Below are 20,990 nucleotides of genomic sequence, written 5' to 3' on the forward strand. Positions count from 1 at the left end.
GAACAGAGCCAGAACCTGGCCCCCTTACAGAGGAGCAGGGAGTGATGACACTTATTTTCACCACCGCGCTGGGAAAGGCAACCAGAAAGTCAGTGAGTCAAAACATATTACTACTACTAAATTATAAAAAAACACTGAAGCCTTGAAACCCACGAAAGAACTCCACCCAACTGGGTAAACCATTGAATTCTCTCGGTACTAGTACGAGCTTGTTCAACCCACCTTCCCCACTCGTATGGAGGAAGGAAGCTCACTGTCCGCCAGGATCTGAGCTCCAAGTTCTAGAGCAGATGTACAATATTTTCAACAACATTTTTCCCTCCGTAGTTCTTGGGGTTTCATATTGTAGCGTCTTCCAGCCTCATTTTTCAAGTACAGTACTTAATACAGTACATGAATGCATTGTCTTGGCTGGTTTTGTCTCTAGCCTGTTGTCATGCCAGGCAATGTCTGTGTTTGCATGCAAGCTCACAGAATGTTATTGGAGTTCAAGATGGTTCAGATGGTATTTCTGTGCATTCCTCTTCTGTGGGGCTTGACGACCTAACTTCATTCAGATAGTCTATGGGTGGTTCATTGTCTCATAAGTGAAAGCTGCACTCAGTCTCTTCCCTATGGACTTGGACTCATGGATGTAGCCTTGCTTCATGGGGTTTGATCCTTGGTGCAATTCACATTTGTGGCATCTAAAATGTGCTAACTGCTGGTTTCACTTTTATCCAATTTCAACAAGGTAGGAGGTAGAACCTCATTTTACTGCTTATGCTAGACCTTCAGGTTACAAGAAGTGGACATTTTTGCCTCGGTTTGGAATCTGCAGCTGTACTGTTTGTGACTCCAGTTTTCTAATAAGAAGCATTTGTGGGGATGCTTTGCTACTGAACTGGAACCTTTGGTTCCAGTCCTCTTTCTTTTCTTACTTACTTTTCTTCCTTATAAGGCAAAGGTTGGCGAACCTCTTTCTTTTGGTTCAGGTGTTTACACTGTCAGCTAAGATGGAGAGCTTTAGTAACCACATCAGGCTCTTGACTCCCATGCTGCCAGTTCAGCCAAAATTAACATTTCCTTCTCTCATGTTATCCCAATTTGGTACCTTTTCTAATAATTTTATTTCCTGACTGTTGATTGATGGCTTATATTGAATGCTATCTCCTCTTATTGTTCAGCTTTGGCAGAGCCTCGTTTGATTTTAATGTGGTGTTAACCTTGGCACCCCTTTCTGAAGCTGTCAAGTTTTCTTCCATTATGGCTGGCTAGATTCAGCTCTGTCCCTGACGAAGATTTTGACTTCTTGTTGGCTCCTTTCCCAGTGAACTCTATGTTCATGGTAATACATACCCCATTTTTTCTCATGTCATGTCATGCTTCCATTTCTTTTGGGCCCAGTGATTGGTTCCCTAGTTTACAGAAGTCCAGTGCTTCCTTACTAAAGATTGATTGGTACACATTTTGTTGTAAACCTGCAACAGTTCTATTGTTACGTAAAGTATGGTGACAATAAACACAAACACTAAGAGAATATATATATTTGGTCGAGTATACAGAAGAATGCAGGTGATAGCTTGGCGAGCAATGGTGAGAGTTGAGCGCACTGAGAGTCGGTACAGTATCTCGCAAGTGTCTGTTCTAGACCACACTTGAAAGTAGACTCGTTATTACTCGCTACTCTGCTGCTTTTATGCTCGGGCAACACCTCACCATTCTCCAAAGGTTGGCGGGAAAGGTTTGAGTTCCATAATTAGTACCAAGAAGAGTTTTGCTTCTCTCGTTAGGCTAATGCGTTTGGAGCGAGTATATTATTGGGATAATCTACTCACTACAAACCTATTTGTATTCTGACTTGGTTCATGCATTCTGCCTTGGCAGCAGTCTCCAACATGTATGCTGCCAACATCAGGCCCCTATGGTTCTGGCGCACTGAGTGCTTTCAGGGCCTTGCCTCCTTAATCTGCCTTGCCTGTGTCTACAGTGGGTGGCACTGCACTATGTTAGAATATATGAGGTTTGGTACCATCTGGGTCCTAAATTTCTGGGCTTTTGCTGCTCCGAGTAAGTCTCGCCTTCCCTGTGTTGTGTGCCTGATTTTATTTTATACTAATTTCTTACCAAAAGCAGGTTTCTCTCACAAGACATAGTTGAGAAGAAGCTTTGTGAGATACTGAGGAATTGACCCAGAAATAAGCAGAAGTGTTGTGACACACCCATTTCTGGCTCCACCTCAGTAACTTGTTGTTCCCCACCCTGCGTGCATCTTGCTAGATGTTTCACCAATGCTAGTGTGTGATGGGCAGGTGCATTGCCAGGTTGGTGGTAAGTTGGTTTGGACAGCTTATTTAGTAATTGCCAGTTTTGTTTTGGTAGTTGGACAGTTTCGAAACATTTCATAGAGGAAGTTTGTGTCTTGTGGCATCCTTTCATGCATTCAAGGGCAGTTTGCCTCAGTATTGAACTGACCTCTGATCTGCATGTGTTCCTTGCCTTGAAGGAGGGGGCAAGAGAAAATTGTAAAAGCCCTGATCCCTGGTAGGCAATTACAGTCTCTTGGGTACCTGGCTTCTTCAAACCTGACCAGTAACGACCAGAACGTAAGCTATGTGAGGTAATGAGATGAAACCCAGTAACAGGCACTTCATTATTTCTGGCACACTATTTTTACCATTAATTTATATTGTTGTACTTGGCATTTTTAAATCTTAAAAAAAAAGTTACTTTGAAATATTTATAACAAATGTTTCAAAATAATGACTGAAATGGCTTAAATGCATATTGTGTATAAATCTAATGCATACAGTAATTTTTTTTCACAGCCGAATGTATATGTTAATGGGAGGCCTAGGCCAGCAAGAATGGCGTGTAGCAGAGTTAAGTCATCGATTGCTAGAGTATCTGCGACCATCACTTTCACACCCATACAAAAGCATTAGGGATAGATTGGGAAGGTCAGTATAACTCATATTTCTGAACCCTTGTAATGATACTTTATGGTTTTTTCATGATTTTTCTTAAGAATGCCTTTTGTCTTGGGTTGAAATTTCAACACATACTGTATATATGGTGGTATAATTAGCGTCTATTTTTTATGCCAGTTTTGTATACCATTGTATATATGAAAGTGCAATCTCGCTTCAGCAAATCTCTGGTTGCAATATGCACTCTGCAGACCTGATCTACTCATCTGCTTTGCTGGACAAGTGTTTGGCAAATTGGATGATATATGGATTTTGCTTGGGAGTCAGGGCCAGTGTTCACCGAACTGAGAGAATGTTGATGGATCTGGTTTATTTACATAATTTTAGTGTCATGACCCAATCTTTAAGAACCCCAAAATTGATTGTAATGAAATGCCTCTTTCTGGTAAAGCCACAGCAGGTCCCTGAAGCTATCTTGCTGAGATTGCTCCAAGCTTATGGGTCACAACAGTCGCAGAAACTCTGTTTGGCCTATCAGTGACCAGAGCCAAAACCTGGCCCCCCCATACAGAGACATGGAAACAAGTGACACTCCATCACCCCCACATCCATGAAGTCACCATTGTCTAGAGAATTCTCCCATTCACAAAAGCCTTAAAGCGGCCAAACATCTCCACAGATTTACACACAACACATTCAGACTAGTTCAAAACTCATTAGTACGGATTGCCACCACCAGGCGACCCAGCTCCTGCCTGCATCTGGCTCCCCTGTCAGTTCTGGAGCTGATGGATAACCAGCCAATAAACTGACTAACCTGGAGGGAAGGAAAGGAATCGGGGAGTTGGCCGCAAACTCCCGAACCGTACTGTGAGTCCGACGACGGAGACCAATGACCCTGGCCGGCTATGATTGTCAGTCACAAAGCTCGCAACCTAGAGCCGAGACTTCCATGAATACGTTAAGCAAGGGCGAAGGAAGGTGCCAGGGAACCGAACCTGAAAAGCCCGAAGAGGAAGCCAAAAATGCACCAAGCAGCACAGGATTCTCAGAGCCTGCACCCAGCAATCGTGGCAGCCACAAAAGGGACTGTCCCGAAGATACCAGAACAGCCACAAAAGCCAAATCTTACCCAGAGGAAACACAGTGAAGGCAAAATTCAGACTCCTACTCAACTGCTAGAGCAGCTGCCAAGTCTCCTGATGCCGACTCAACACCAACAGATGGGTACTGCAACCAGGTTGAGGTCACCAGAGGCAGGGGAAAGCAATGCTGTCGAAGAGTTCCAAACAAGGCTGTCAGGTTCAAACCTGGGATGGAACCAAACAACTTCTGCCAGCATTCCAGGAACATGAACCCAGGCAGCTGGGAAAGAACCAGGAACTGGCAAGCAGAAATGCAGACCAGTTGAGAGCCCACCTCAGCAAGTGGAAGAGATAGTCCAAAACTGGTAGAAGAGATGAGATAAACCAAAGGAATTGGTTCATCTAGTCTCTTGCCGCATTTAGTTTCTCCCATTGGCCTCCTCTGGCTCCACGAGTGTTCACGTGGAGCCAGAGGAGGCTCAATGGGAGAAACCAAATGTGGCAAGCTTGATGCCCATATAAGCAGAAACCATAGGGAAAAAACCCTTACTGCCTTTGGTTCGTTTGTAGAGAGTAAGGAATGCACCGAATCAGCCATAAAAAGCTGAAAAAGAACCAGACGCCTGAGAAGGCCCGGTACCAGACTGGGACCTGGCAGGAGGACCTAAACTCTGAGAATGGGGAGAGACTGACCAACAGCACCATGAGATGTGGGAAACTACCTTAAAAAAAGAAAACATAAAATGTGGGACCAGAGGATCAGCTTCCCTATACCAAATGGGAAACAAGAAGAGCTGGAGCAGCCGAATCAAACGATTGGGGGCAAGCATAATGCTGGCCCGCCAGAGACGGATCTGCAGAAGGAATCACAAATGACCCAGGAACTGGTTCCACAGAAGGCCTACATTGACCCACAGGACTTAAAGCCCAAGCTCTGCCCAGAAGAGAGAGCTAAGGCCCACACAAAAACTGAAGAAAAGCCAACACAACCTGCTGACATGCAAGGCATGCAAAGAAGGTGGCCACCAGACCCCAGAGCACCGGAACAGAAAGCTCAGGAGGTGCAGCCGAATGCACCATAACATAGGCCATGACTCCCCCATCCCCCCTCCGCCTCTGCCAAGTGCCTGAAGACCCCCTGGAGCTAATCCAAAGGAAGCCCCAGGTGATCTAGGAACACACAATGGAACCCAACACAGGTGGTCTGAAAGTCAAAGACCACAGGCGCTGCCAAGGAGGATACCTGGACAGGGAGCAGAACGAGACGTCCAGTCCGAAAAATGTGGGTAAGCAAGCACCCAAGGAGGCTGTGATAAGAGCCCACCACCACACTAGGAAGAGGACGAGACCCAGTATATACTCAAATGCTCTAATCTTTCTAACAAATGTGACTTAACATAAGCTTACCCCCTTCCATTTATCTTTCTTTCTCTTTCCTTTTCTTTCTCTTCTCCCCTTTTTCTGTTCATTGTCTTCTCCTATGCTCCCTTGCTATCCTCTTCTTATTCCTATTACTATCTCCTTCTCATTCAGTGGTTATAATAGGAGCTGCCTCGTATGGGCCAATAGGCCCTCTGCAGTTCTCATTATTACTACTATCCCCTACACCTTACTTTCCTCCTCAGCTCTCTTGCCTATTTATTGCCTGTCTCTACCTCATCACAATCGACTTGAGAATGGTCCAGGACGGACCGAAACGTCGTCGTCCCCTCAACTTCTAGTGTGTGGTCTGGTCAACATACTTCAGCCACGTTATTGTGACTCATCGCCTGCAAAAGGACGATACCCCATGCCACCCAAGTGTGCAGGACCAACAAATGCCTTGCCAAGACCCAAGTGATAAGAAAGAAATGTTTGCCAGCCAGGATAATACTGGAACCTTGCAAAGCTTCCAAGGAAGAAAAGGACCCAAATTCAATAGAAGCACCTTTCACCTCCACTGATTAAACCCTGATTTTTCATATACCCGTACAGTACTACAAAAATGTATTTATTTATCTAGTATAATTTTAGTGCAGAAATAATGTCCTACATTAAAGGCATTTTTGTTACAAATTTCATTGAGCAGGATTACTAATAGTAGTTTTTCTGGGGAAAGCCCCTTCGGCTGCCCCGGAGCTATCCAGGCCGATATGTAATATATTAGACTTTGGCATCAGTGTGAATGAAGTTCATAGGCCTACCGGGAACCATGAGCCAGAACTTGGCCCCCCTCAGAGAGTCCCGAGGAGAAATGGCCTATAGAATAGCACATGTGATTAGGAGCATTCTATGTCTGCCATTGACTGGGTCAGGCACCCAGAAAGGTATGCATCCCAAAATAAACTCCTATTCTGGTTTAAACTATTACTGAAAGTCAAACAAGTGGACAGAACTCCCCAAAGAAAAATGAGCAAACGAGCATGACATCACCACTTGCCACGCCGCAGTCTGTGCAGCTTCCCCTTCCCTAGGAGGGGGAAGGAGGAGCCCCAGACCCCTCACACCAGCAACCCACACCTTCAGTTCTTTGGCTGATGTGGTTGGCATTGGTTGCTGTGGCTCTGGCTCTTGATTCTGTCCACTGCTCTGTCTCTTGTGGTGTGAGGCGAGTCTTCTCTGGTGGTGCGCGAGCCAGGAGTAATTTCCCAAGTACTCAGGCTGCATGCACCTAGGGTCACCTTCCCTAGGTGCCCTGTTAAGTACTGCCCTTTGGACTTGGGGTTATCTTCCACAAGTCATCTTGAGTCTACCTCTGTTGATCTTTTGATGCATGGTAATTGACCGCCCTGAGTGTGCTGGGGGGGGGGGGGGTTTCTTCCTCCCTGTTTACCTTAGGGTAAGGGGTAGTTTGTACTGGTAGGGGGCACTGGATACTGCACAGCTAGTTATCACCTATAATGGCGGCCAGCTCTGTTCCACCTGGGTATGCTGTCCTCTTGCAGGGTTTTTTCCTTTGTTTTTGTTTTCCTGCCTGGTGGGGGAGGGGTCTGCCTTTGGTTCATTTCCCCTCTAACTATATCTTGGGTTTCTATTTTTGTGTTCTAGGTGGTACCCCCTGCTAGGTTCCCCATGAGTGGACACGTCCCATGAGTTCAGCTTCTAGAAAGTTTGTTTGTAGATTTGGGTGGCGGTTAGCAGTACCCTACCTGGGCTTCCCTGAGCGCGAGTTCCATCTCAGGACCCTAGGAATCCCCACGGGGGCGCGTGGGTCTGATGGATGTGACCCCTGAGTCCCCCTCATTTTGTGCAAGTTTGAGGGTTGCTCTGTCCCCTTGTCTCAAGGTGACTTTGTTTTTTCCTTTGTCACGCTGCCTGCTGGGTCAGTGACAACTTTGACCCGGAGTCCTGCGAGTTTTGTTGCTTGTTTGTGACTGTTTACCCAGTTCACTGATGACTCTATTCGGATACAGACAGCACAGGCGTTGCACGTTAATTTTGGGTTGTTGCAACACGGCCATTGCAGCTTACCTCCTTCACGACCCCGATTATGCCTCTAATGGATCCGTCTTCGATCAAGTTTGGGTCTTCGTCTCCATACTGGGTTCGTTATGCGGTTCCAGAGTCATCCTGCCTAGCGAACTGCCCTGTGTTGTCGTTGGAGGCTTGGAGTACTTTGTCATACCACACGCTTGAGTGGCGCTAGGCGTTTACAGTGGTCCAGGTTTACCTGGGGGGGGGGGGCATATTCGAGCACCTCAATATGTATTTGTTCGCCCCTGCCCTTCAGCGGGATGTTGGTGGGGTTCAGCTTCACGTGCAGGTTCCCTCCCTTTCAGCTGCACTGGTGGCTGAGGGCTTGCACGCTCGTGGCCTGCTGGATTTGGTCTTGCACGTCTTTACCTCCTGGGGCTGTCTTCGGATTGGCTTCGGGAGGATGTGGAGGCGCTTGGGGCCGTTCCTGGGTCTGGTGCCTTGGTCTCGGCGGCATGTGTCATCTGAACTGCTGGACCTGTTTGCGCTGATCCTGCGGGATGCGGTGTCACAGCTATTGCCTCGCGTTTCGCGTGTCGGCTAGTGGTGCTCGCTTCCTCGTTGGAATCTGCCTGGGCCTTGGCTCTTAGGTTTTCATTGCCATTTTGTCCTTTGTTGTTTGCAGAGTCTGCGGTTGGGCATTTCTGCCCAACCGAAGCAGTCTCTCTGCTTCGGCTGGGCTCCTGCCTTCGTTTGTTTGGTGGGCTCCCGGGTCCCTTGGCAGTTGCGAGGGTTTGTGTGGGAGCCTGACCTTTGCCGTGGTGGCCTACCCACTGGGTCGGGTTTGGCTTCGTCAGTTGTTCTGGTTCCTTTGAAGACTTCCCTTCCGCCTCTCTCGCAACTGCTGGGTTCGGCCTCCGGGGGCCTTGGGTCAGCTGCTGCGTTGCCGACTTCCTCTTCGGGTTTCTCAGAGTTCAGTGCCTTAGTGCCTATCCGAGCCCTCACTCAATGTGTTCACGGATGCATCATCTTTTGTCTGGGGCTTTGTGACCTGTGCTTGCCAGACCAGCCAGGGGCGGTGGGGTCCGTCCTTCGTCGGGCACACAGTTCGCGGCGGTGTGGGTGTCGCTTCGTAGGGTTCGGGTCGCTCATGGATCGATGATTGGGCTCCATTCGGACTGCTCCCTGGTGGTTCATTGCCTGAACCGAGGGGGTTCGATGCAGTCCTTGGCTCTTTGGGGCTGGTCTCTTCGGATGATGTGACCAGCCGAGTCGCGGAGGGCCCAGCCTTGGTTTCAGGTGCTGCTTGCTCGGTGTCCAAACCCAGGGGTTTTCCCGTGGTTCCGCCTCTTTCAGGTGATTGGTCTGGTCCGTTACATGGCTGATTCAGTCTTCTCCTCGAGGCTTCGCATTTGGTAATTTTGACTTGTCTATCACCATCTGTTTGGTGATCAGGTAGCTTCATTGATGGTGTCCCTCTTGTGTGCTTCGTCTTTGAAGCAGTATGTGGTTTACTGGCGGTCTTTCCTTTTTTTTTTTTGTCTCTTCATAGGTATACTACACTTTTTGTTGAGGTGGTCTTGTTTTTTCTCTCGTGGCCGTTCATCTTATGCCGCATGCTGTCACCTCATATTGTGCGGCGCTGGTGGAGCCACTATGGCTTGCTTTTGGTTTTGATGTTCCTTCTGCACCATTTCGCGAGCTGTCTCGGGCGTTGTTTCACCTCCAGCCTGCTCATGCACCACCTGAGCCATCCTGGTCTTTAGACAAGGTGCTCTCTTATCCCCTCGGTTTGTTGTGGCCCCTTCAGTTCTGGATTGCTCCTCAGAGGTTTCTGCTCCTTTGGGTTCTGATGATCGGTTTGTTAGTTTGCAGCTATCTTCTTTTCTGGTGAAGTTGGGACTGCTATTTTCCGGAGGGGTCCCTTGGGGTAGATGCTTGGTTGGTTTGGCCGGGGGGAAGAGTACATCATCTTGTGTCCGGTTGTTGATCTCAGCCATTAACCGTGTGCCGCGGCCTCTTGTGACCCTGGACGTGCTTTGGGTTGACCCAGGGTTCCCTTTGTCCATGTTCCAGGGTTCGGATCTCCTGGGTCGTCTGCAGGGGGTCATTCAATGTTGCCAGTTGTCTTGCTTTTGAGTTTCGGGCATGTGGTTTCCACTTCCTGGGTTTGTCCCTCTTTTGCCCTTGTCTTTGGGTTTATAGCTCCAGGGAGCCAAAGGGGCTCCCCCCCCCCTCCCCCCAGAAAACCAGCATTGAATGTAATGAAATGCCATTTTCTGGGTGAGACCAGGATGCTCCCTGGCATCCCTCCCTCCCTTCCGGTCGGCGGCGCTTTCGCGTGTTTTGACATAGAGCCTCAGAACTGAAGGTGTGAGTTGCTGGTGCGAGGGGTCTGGGGCTCCACTTTCTCCTCCCAAAAAGGGGGCGAGCTGCGCAGACGACAGTGCGGCAGATGGTGACGTCATGCTTGTTTGCTCATTTTTCTTTGGGGAGTTCTGTCCACTCATTTGACTTTCAGTAGTAATTTCAAGCAGAATAGTGGTTTGTTTTGGGATACTTATCTTTCTGGGTGCCTGACCCGGTCGATGGCAAACACACAATGCTCCAAATCACACGTGCTATTCTATAGGCCATTGCTCCTCGTACCTCTCTGAGGGGGCCAAGTTCTGGCTCATGGTCCCCAGTAGGCCTATGAACTCCATTCACACTGATGCCAAAGTCTCATATATATCATATCATCCTGGAGAGCTCCGGGGAGCCTCTGGGTCTCGCTCAGAATATGGCTTTTCATTACATTAAACGCTGGGTTTTTTTTTCAGTGTGTTAACGGGTATCTTCATGTACGACTTGGTGCTACCAGGTGGTGTGACGTCTCTCTACCCTAGTAGCTCCGAGTTTATAGACTATGTACTTCCTCAGCTAGCAATACTGATCCAGGAACCGGGCTCAAGCATGGCCCATGATTGTGACTTAGATAATTCAAAATGTGATCCATCACTCCCATTGTCTCAAGACATCCTCTCTTCTCAACATCCTAATGGTACGGTGTTTAGTGAAAGGGTTGTCCCATCAATGATGGATTTGCAAAGTTCCTCACTTATGAGCAATGATAGTTTAAATAAAGTGCTTAATTCCATGCATATTGATGGAACTTCCCAACTCTCCTTAATAAATCCATTGACAAACCACCTTGCCAGCCTGGAGTCTTCTAATCTTCTGGCTGGACATGAAAACAAGGATGCTCTCAGGGTTAGTGCAAAACTGAAGCTCAGAGAAAACTGTGATATATCTAGTGATGTTATATGTGAACCTGTTAATGTAATACCTTCGCATTCTCTTAGTGATATAAAGAACAATATTCATGAGAATCACATCAAAAGTCCAGCAAATGGATGTTTTGGGGGCAGTGAAGAACGAAAAGCAACTGTGCGTCTGATGAACACTGTGTGTCGATGGCTTGTTGGCCAGATGGGACGCTGCTACAATGGTGTCACTCCAGAAATTTACAGGTAAATTTGAAATTTAACTTACTTTCATATGAATTTTATTGTCATTTAGCCCTTGCACTGCATAGCAATGTACCTATCCTGCACAGGAAGAGAAAATAATTCTTCTAATTTGGTTTACACATTGGCTGTAATGCCTAGTTTTCATCTTTATTCTCGGTCAAAATATGGTAAAAATTAGTTGTGAATTTTTCATTTTTCATTACATATTTACGTGTCTTCTTGAAGGGCATGACAATAATCTAAGTTTCTTATCCTTACTATTATCTTAGCATCATCAGCAAACATGTTCATATAATTCCGTATACCAACTGGTAGATCATTTATGTAGACAATGAACATCACTGGTGCAAGAACTGAATCCTGTGGTACTCCACTTGACATTTCTCCAGTCTGATACATTGCCTCTGATTACTGCCCTCATTTTTCTATCAGTCAGAAAATCTTTTATCCATGTTAGAAGCTTACCTGTCACTCCTGCAATATTTTCCAGTTTCCAGAACAACCTCTTATGTGAAACTCTGTCGAAAGCCTTTTTTAGGTCCAGATAGATGCAGTCAACCCAACCATCTCTTTTCTGTAAAATCTCTGTGGCTCGATCATAGAAACTGAGTAGATTCGATACACAGGATCTTTCAGATCGAAAACCATACTGTCTGATATTATATAATTTATCTCCAGGTGTTCTACCCATTTAGTTTTTATTATTTTTTCCAATATTTTCACTATTACACTTGTCAATGATACTGTACGGGTCTATAATTAAGGGGGTCTTCCCTGCTGCCACTTTTGTAGATTGGAACTATGTTAGACTTTTTCCACACGCAAATAAGTGAGCAGCTATTCCGTCCTGAAGATGGATCATGGTCTCTTTTGTTATTACAAGATAAAGGCTGTTGTTTCCCTGGTGGGCTCAATCATGTGCTGTATGAAAATGGAGTCTTGTACTAGGTCAAGAAACTGCTCTTCTGTTTGTGATGTTAGTCACCCAGACTATTAGCTTGTGGGTAAAATCCCCCATTATAAGAGTTTTTGCTTCAGTTGCTTCCTTTATCACATGATGCAGGTCTGTAACTTACAACCCCTGCCATTACTATGTCTATTTTATAACATATTCACACTATCAGTTTACTACCATTTTTTATTATTATATTGCTTAATACAGATTCTGAACATCCCATATTATTCATTTCCTTACCAGCAAATTCTCAAGTTTTTCCAGGCTTGAGTGTCATGATGTTGGCCTTGCCAGATCTCTGGTTTACTAGTGCTCTCATCTGATGACAAAAAAGATAAAGCAACAGGGTGGTATTTTGGTTATTTATTATATTTTTTAGTTAGGTTTGATACAAACAAATGGCAAACTGTTCCTATTGAGTGAGAGTTTTGTGACTCCTGTTCTGCTAATTTGGCAAGGTTTTCTGATAAGTGATGTCTTATGAATCCAACAACTGCTCCCAGTGGGCCTTGAATTGGCTAGATGACTGCTGTTATGGTTTTGGCCTTGGATACTGGTCCATAAGCTCTAAGGAGCCACTGAGAGGGGAACATTTTCTTTTAGTTAAAGCACTTAATTTTTATTATGTTCTCAGTACACTGATAACTTTCAACATACCTATTCTCTTTGTATTCAGGCTTCTCCCTCACCTGTGTCAGTTGGAGAGTGTTGACAATGATCCAGAGCTTCGTGGTAATTGTGTGGCAACATTAGCTGTCATAAGTCAAGCTCTTGTTCTTCCAGCTCGTGTTCCAGCACTCATGGATGCCATCACACAGGTAGCTAAGAGCAGGTATGTTAATAAAACCAACTTAATTCTGATTAATGTTAATTCAACTAATTAATGTTAATTCTGATAAAAAAAAAAAGAGATCTAGGTGTGGTTCTAGATAGAAAACTATCACCTGAGGATCACATAAAGAAAATTGTGCGGGGGAGCCTGTGCTACACTTTCTAACTTCAGAATTGCTTTTAAATACATGGATGGCGAAATACTAAAGAAATTGTTCACGACTTTTGTTAGACCAAAGCTGGAATATGCAGCGGTTGTATGGTGCCCACATCTTAAGAAGCACGTCAACAGACTGGAAAGGGTGCAAAGACATACAACTAAATGGCTCCCAGAACTGAAGGACAAGAGCTATGAGGAGAGACATTAAATATGCCAAAACTAGAAGATAGAAAAAGAGACGACGATATGATCACTGCGTACAAATAGTAACACGAATTGATAAAATTAACAGGGAAGAATTCCTGAGACCTGGAACTTCAAGAACAAGAGGTCATAGATTTAAACAAAGATGCCAAAAAATGTAAGAAAATTCACTTTTGTGAACAGTGTTAACGGTTAGAACAAGTTAGGTGAGGTGGTGGCCAAAACTGTCAATAATTTCAAAGCATTTTATGACAGTGGTGGGAAGACGGAACATCACGAGCGTAGCTCTCATTCTGTAACTACACTTAGGTAATTACTCTCTCTTACACAGAGGAAGATAGTAGGAGGCTAAACGACTATACACATTACGGTGCGGTGCGCCAATTGGTGCTCGCTCACGAGTAACTTTAGGCTTTGCTAAAGGGACTTATGCCGGGCTTTTGGACAATATATGCATATACACCTGCAGGGAATTTAATTGCGAACACAATGATACCAAAACAAAGGACATGGCACGAGAATTAAGGTGAGAAAACGGAAAAGAGTATACCCATTGTACTGATTTTGTGCGTTCACGGGTAACTTTTGCAGACTTTAGGCTTTGCTGTGGAGAGTCATGCCGGGCTTTTAGACATTATATGCAGATACACCTGTACAGAATTCTATTGCGAACACAATGATACCAAAACAAACAACGAAGCATGAGGATTAAGGTGAGAAAACTGAAACGAGTATACACATTTTGGTGTCGCCGTGCGCTCGCCCGCACTGCCGGGAGCGTGACCACAAAGTTTTTTTTGCACGCTCCCGGAGTGTGAGTGTGTTAAGAAAATGTGTTAAGTATGGGAAGAACTGCAAAGTTTTCTTGAAAACACTCGCCCAGATAAAGGTGTAGCAGGCTGTTGCATAGACCATTTAAATGACAATGTGGTCTCACTACAGACAAGTGTTAAAATGTAGGTAAAAACAAGTGTCTTTAGACAGATTCTTAGTAAGGTAAGCAAGCAGTGAGCCAGAACCAGGTCCTAGTAGTACTCCTGCAAAACAGGAGAGGGAGTACCCCAGAGAAGTCATCACTGCCTGATGTTATAATGGAAGGGGACTCCCCTTCCAAACATTAACACCTCTCCCCCCCCCCCCCCAACCATCTTTCATACATCAACACGAGTCATCAATTAGGGGTAAGGAATATCCTGTACATACTTTAGTACTAAAGATTTAGGTGAATTAGGTATAAAATTTACTTTGAAGTTAATATTTTTGGGAGTGTGGAACGAATTAATTCAATTTACATTATTTCTTAAGAGAAAATTCGCTTCGGTTTACAAATTTTCGGGTTATGAATCGTCTCTGGGAACGGATTAAGTTTGTAAGCTGAGGTATCACTGTATATGATTACATATGTATGAGCAGATACAGTAGTTAACATTTTATTTTTCCATCATCAGTTGGTGGCGTGCCCGAGCTGCAGTATTGTCACTGCTACAGGTGGCTGTGTTTACCAACATGTTTACGATCCTAAGTGATAACAGAGCTCCACAACAAGTACAAGAGCTGGTTGTGGGTCTCTTGTCTGATGTGAGACTGGAGGTGCAGCAGATGGCCTCTACTGTTCTGAGTGGACTTATACATTGTAAATTCATTCACGCCGAGGACAAACTCTTGGTAGGATATTTTGTTGTCTCTTATTTGTATCAAATATTTGCCACCTTGGCTAGCAGGGTGGCAGGTTCAGTCTCCTTCAAGCATTTCTATCCCGAGACATTTCCTCAAACTATACAGATATCACTGCAACTAATATACTGTACTCTCCTTTTTCACCATGCTTTTGGCCTCCCTTTTCTTCTCCCATTTGTATATTGCAGAGCAAATAACAGTTTACAACCCAATCACAAAAGCATCCAAAAAGTCAGTGAATCTTTGCAGATAACTGGAGGGTTCATAGGAAATGAAACTTTCAAATGGCAAATAGCTCCAAACAATTCACACATCAAATAACTCAAACTTACTCATAAGACTCTAGTATTGATTGCCACCACCAGGTGGCCCAGTCCCTGCCCCCAACCCTTGGTCCCCGGTAGGCCAATAGAACTCCGCAACTGATGGCACCTAGTAGTATGTATCAGGGATAGGGGATTTTATATCTTGAACTCTACTTATCTTCTAACAAACAAACCCCCTCTACCACTTCCCTGTTAATATAAGATTAAAACCACGGCAACTACTACTTACTGCTGCTGTTGTCAATCAGCAATGGACACTGGAGTGCATATTGGAAGATCACCTTGAAATCTGTTGTCATGGAGAGGGATTACCTTTGTCAATGTTACCTTTACTTGGAGAAATGGCTCCTATCTGGCCTATTTATCATGAATACACACCCTCGTCGAGCTGCCATGACTCGCCCCCACACTCCTTGTTTTGGGATTATCTTCTAATTATCCCTCATGATATTACTGTTCAATGTCAACCAATTTGCAGCCATATATATATATATATATATATATATATGTCGTACCTAGTAGCCAGAACTCACTTCTCAGCCTACTATGCAAGGCCCGATTTGCCTAATAAGCCAAGTTTTCATGAATTAATGTTTTTTCGTCTACCTAACCTACCTAACCTAACCTAACCTAGCTTTTTTTGGCTACCTAACCTAACCTTACCAATATATATATAGGTTAGGTTAGGTTAGGTAGGGTTGGTTAGGTTCGGTCATATATCTACGTTAATTTTAACTCCAATAAAAAAAAATTGACCTCATACATAGTGAAAAGGGTAGCTTTATCATTTCATAAGAAAAAAATTATAGTAAATATATTAATTCAGGAAAACTTGGCTTATTAGGCAAATCGGGCCTTGAATAGTAGGCTGAGAAGTGAGTTCTGGCTACTAGGTACGACATATATATATATATATATATATATATATATATATATATAATGTCGTACCTAGTAGCCAGAACTCACTTCTCAGCCTACTATTCATAGCCCGATTTGCCTAATAAGCCAAGTTTTCCTGAATTAATATATTTACTATAATTTTTTTCTTATGAAATGATAAAGCAACCCTTTTCTCTATGTATGAGGTCAATTTTTTTTTATTGGAGTTAAAATTAACGCAGATATATGACCGAACCTAACCAACCCTACCTAACCTAACCTAACCTATATTTATAGGTAAGGTTAGGTTAGGTAGCCAAGAAAAGCTAGGTTAGGTTAGGTTAGGTAGGTTAGGTAGACGAAAAAACATTAATTCATGAAAACTTGGCTTATTAGGCAAATCGGGCCTTGAATAGTAGGCTGAGAAGTGCGTTCTGGCTATTAGGTACGACATATATATATATATATATATATATATATATATATATATATATATATATATATATATATATATATATATATATATATATATATATATATGTCGTACCTAGTAGCCAGAACGCACTTATCAGCCTACTATGCAAGGCCTGATTTGCCTAATAAGCCAAGTTTTCCTGAATTATTATATTTTATCTAATTTTTTTCTTATGAAATGATAAAGCTACCCATTTCATTATGTATGAGGTCAATTTTTTGTTATTGGAGTTAAAATTAACGTAGATATATGACCGAACCTAACCAACCCTACCTAACCTAACCTAACCTATCTTTATAGGTTAGGTTAGGTTAGGTAGCCGAAAAAGTTAGGTTAGGTTAGGTTAGGTAGGTTAGGTAGTCGAAAAACAATTAATTCATGAAAACTTGGCTTATTAGGCAAATCGGGCCTTGCATAGTAGGCTGAGAAGTGCGTTCTGGCTACTAGGTACGACATATATATATATATATATATATATATATATATATGAATGAAAACTCACACCCCAGAAGTGACTCGAACCCATACTCCCAGAAGCAACGCAACTGGTAACTACAGGGCGCCTTAATCCGCTTGACCATCACGGCCGTCAAAAGGAAGTGATAGCCGAGGCTATTTGAGCCACTTCCCCGACGGCAACTCAAGCGGATTAAGGCGCCCTGTAGTTACCAGTTGCGTTGCTTCTGGGAGTATGGGTTCGAGTCACTTCTGGGGTGTGAGTTTTCATTCGCATATAGTCCTGGGGACCATTCAGGCTTGTTCGCATTTGTGTTCCTCACGTGTGCCCCAAAGAATGAGGTGATTTGGTGAAATGCTATGCCCAAGATTACCATCCGAGTTGCCGTCGGGGAAGTGGCTCAAATAGCCTCGGCTATCACTTCCTTTTGACGGCCGTGATGGTCAAGCGGATTAAGGCGCCCTGTAGTTACCAGTTGCGTTGCTTCTGGGAGTATGGGTTCGAGTCACTTCTGGGGTGTGAGTTTTCATTCGCATATAGTCCTGGGGACCATTCAGGCTTGTTCGCATATATATATATATATATATATATATATATATATATATATATATATAATATATATATATATATATATAATATATATATATATATATAATATATATATATATATATATATATATATATATATATATATATATATATATATATATATATATATATATATATATATATATATATATATATATATATATATATATATATATATATATATGTCGTACCTAATAGCCAGAACGCACTTCTTAGCCTACTATTCAAGGCCCGATTTGCCTAATAAGCCAAGTTTTCATGAATTAATGTTTTTTTCGTCTACCTAACCTAACCTAGCTTTTTTTGGCTACCTAACCTAACCTTACCTATAAATATAAGTTAGGTTAGGTTAGGTAGGGTTGGTTAGGTTCGGTCATATATCTACGTTAATTTTAACTCAAATAAAAAAAAATGACCTCATACATAGAGAAAAGGGTTGCTTTATCATTTCATAAGAAAAAAATTATAGTAAATATATTAATTCAGGAAAACTTGGCTTATTAGGCAAATCGGGCCTTGAATAGTAGGCTGAGAAGTGAGTTCTGGCTACTAGGTACGACATATATATATATATATATATATATATATATATATATATATATATATATATATATATATATATATATATATATATATATATATATATATATATATATATATATATATATATATATATATATATATATATATATATATATATATATATATATATATATATATATATATATATATATATATATATATATATATATATAATATATAATATATATTGACTAGGACCTGCCTTACCCTACAGAGAACTCTGTAGGGTAAGGCAGGTCCTAGTCAATAACGGCTTCTCCAATGGTTTCATCGAAGACATCATAAGAAGGAAAGTGAAAAGCCATGCAACCTCTGAAGAGACAACTAACACAACACCTATACCCCCTATTAGACTATTTTACAGGAACTTCTTTTCCACAGCTCATAAAACGGAGGAAAGGGTCCTGAAAGATATTGTTAATAGAAACGTTATCCCTACAGACAAAAATCAGAGGATACAACTGACGATTTACTATAAAACCAGAAAAACGGCCAGCCTACTCATGAGAAACTCTCCAGACACAAAACAGAACGCTTTAAAAGAGACTAATGTCGTCTATGCCTTCAAATGCCCACTTGGGGACTGTAAGCTCCAAAAAACCCAGTATATAGGCAAGACAACAACATCTCTTTCTAGGCGTTTAACGATGCATAAGCAACAGGGCTCCATTAAGGAACATATAATCTCTTCCCATAACCAAACCATCGCCAGAGAAATCCTAGTAAACAACACAGAAATCATCGATAGATACAGCGATAGCAGGCGGCTTGACGTTTGCGAGGCACTACACATCAAGAAGTCAACACCAGCAATCAACAGCCAATTATTGCACAACTATATTCTACCCACCTCAAGACTCCGCTCCAATATAGAAGCATCAAGAAATATGGACCAATAGGCTTTCTACAAACACTTCTATTCAATACCCATTGTTTCTGTTCTGTCTTGTGTTGATACTTTTAATACCCTATTAATATCCCCTCCTGTTCTGTCTTGTGTTAATGCCACATCACCCTTCCCACCTCACTCAAATGTAGATATAAAATCAGAGATACGTTCTAATCAGTTGTGTATTTGTGAAGTCTTTGAAAATGTAATAAGTTTTACGAAACGCGCCCGTGTCGCGTCAGACTAGAAATAAAAATGAATTTTGGAGAAGTGATTTTTGATTTACCTCCAACAGTGAAGCGTAATGTACGAAAGATTGAGAAAATTCGTGTTAGAATTATTAATCTTACTTTTTCGGTCATATTTAATAATATATGTCTACAGGAAAGACTGCTACCAAAATATACTAATATATATATATATATATATATATATATATATATATATATATATATATATATATATATATATATATATATATATAATATCTCTCTCTCTCTCTCTCTCTCTGGCTGGCTGGCTGGCTGCCTGGCTGCCTGGCTGCCTGCCTGCCTGGCTGCCTGCCTGCCTGCCTGCCTCCCTCCCTCCCTCCCTCCCTCCCTCCCTCCCTCCCCTCCCCTCCCTCCCCTCCCTCCCCTCCCCTCCCTCCCCTCCCTCCCCTCCCTGCCTGCCTGCCTGCCTGCCTGCCTGCCTGCCTGCCTGCCTGCCTGCCTGCCTGCCTGCCTGCCTGCCTCCCTGCCTGCCTGCCTGCCTGCCTCCCTCCCTGCCTGCCTGCCTGCCTCCCTCCCTCCCTGCCTGCCTGCCTGCCTGCCTCCCTCCCTGCCTCCCTCCCTCCCTGCCTCCCTGCCTCCCTCCCTCCCTGCCTGCCTGCCTGCCTGCCTGCCTCCCTCCCTGCCTCCCTCCCTCCCTCCCTCCCTGCCTCCCTCCCTGCCTCCCTCCCTCCCTCCCTCCCTGCCTCCCTCCCTCCCTCCCTTCCCTCCCTCCCTCCCTCCCTTCCTTCCTTCCTTCCTTCCTTCCTTCCTCCCTCCCTTCCTTCCTTCCTTCCTTCCTTCCTTCCTTCCTTCCTTCCTAGAAATCTTCACCAGGACAAGAGCAAAAATCAGTTGTCTACAGACATTACATGAATATACAGTATCCACTCAATTTAACGGCCTCTTTTATACCGATCAGCCGGTATTAACGACCGGTATCTGGAGCCTGCTATACCGATCTGCGGTCGATATTACCGACAGTCTGTCGGTATTGGGTTTGTTGTGGCATCAGCGTCCCCTCACATGGCGACCAGGCCACCGACCTGGATCGTCCAGAGTCATATATTACATCTTAATTTTCTTTTAAAATGATTCACTTTAATGAAGAAAATTTTAAATTATTATTAATAAAATATTTTGAAACAGTTTTTATTAACCAAAAGTCTTTGTTTTCTTATTAAATACCTTTTATAGTATAGGCACTAGGTATTTTTTCCCACGGACCTAGAATGTACTCCGCCGGGCCATGTGTTTCCATTGTTTACTCTGAACTCGCGCGGCTAGCTTCAATTGTGAAGGATATTACTGTACTGTAATTGTGATCTTCTTTTTAATTTACAAAAATGCCAAAAGTTACCCAAAGGAAGTGCCTGACGGTTGCACAGAAGCTGGAGTTAATTAAGAAACTTGATAAAGGATATTCTCATGCACGAGCAGCAGCAGAGTTTAACATCGGGAAAAGTACAGTAAGTGACATCAAGAAACAGAAGGATACTCTATTAAAATATGCCTGAAAATAAGGGTACATACAGTATGTACCCTGTATACAATATAAACAATATAAAATAAGCGCTGCAGAGGATGACGTAATCTTCACAGCTTCGTAATCTTCAGCTTCATTAAAAGTACTGTAAGTCAATTTACCAATTTTATTATAGTATTACAAGATATTAATTGTTTTTTTTCAATAAAAGCTACATATTAGTCTCTGCAAATGTATATTCTATCGTCAGCAGAGAATAGATGAGCTCAAAATATTTCGTCTTGGCTAGCTCTCAGTGACAAGGCTCGATCGCCATTGTTATGGCATGGCCGCC

General features: G+C 43.3%; 1 protein-coding gene across 3 annotated transcripts in view; it reads left to right on the top strand.

The window, feature by feature from the left end:
- LOC123759451 (proteasome activator complex subunit 4) overlaps positions 1 to 20,990 on the top strand; it is a 129,545-nt gene that overhangs the window by 93,409 nt on the left and 15,146 nt on the right. For all 3 annotated transcript variants that reach the window (XM_045744537.2, XM_045744538.2, XM_045744540.2), the window contains 4 exons: positions 2,808 to 2,939; positions 10,210 to 10,899; positions 12,531 to 12,686; positions 14,498 to 14,714. In XM_045744537.2, the coding sequence (XP_045600493.2) occupies positions 2,808 to 2,939; positions 10,210 to 10,899; positions 12,531 to 12,686; positions 14,498 to 14,714 (1,195 nt within the window). The remainder of the gene's footprint in view (positions 1 to 2,807; positions 2,940 to 10,209; positions 10,900 to 12,530; positions 12,687 to 14,497; positions 14,715 to 20,990) is intronic.

The sequence above is a fragment of the Procambarus clarkii genome, chromosome 32 (assembly GCF_040958095.1).
Source record: "Procambarus clarkii isolate CNS0578487 chromosome 32, FALCON_Pclarkii_2.0, whole genome shotgun sequence".
NCBI lineage: Eukaryota > Metazoa > Arthropoda > Malacostraca > Decapoda > Cambaridae > Procambarus > Procambarus clarkii.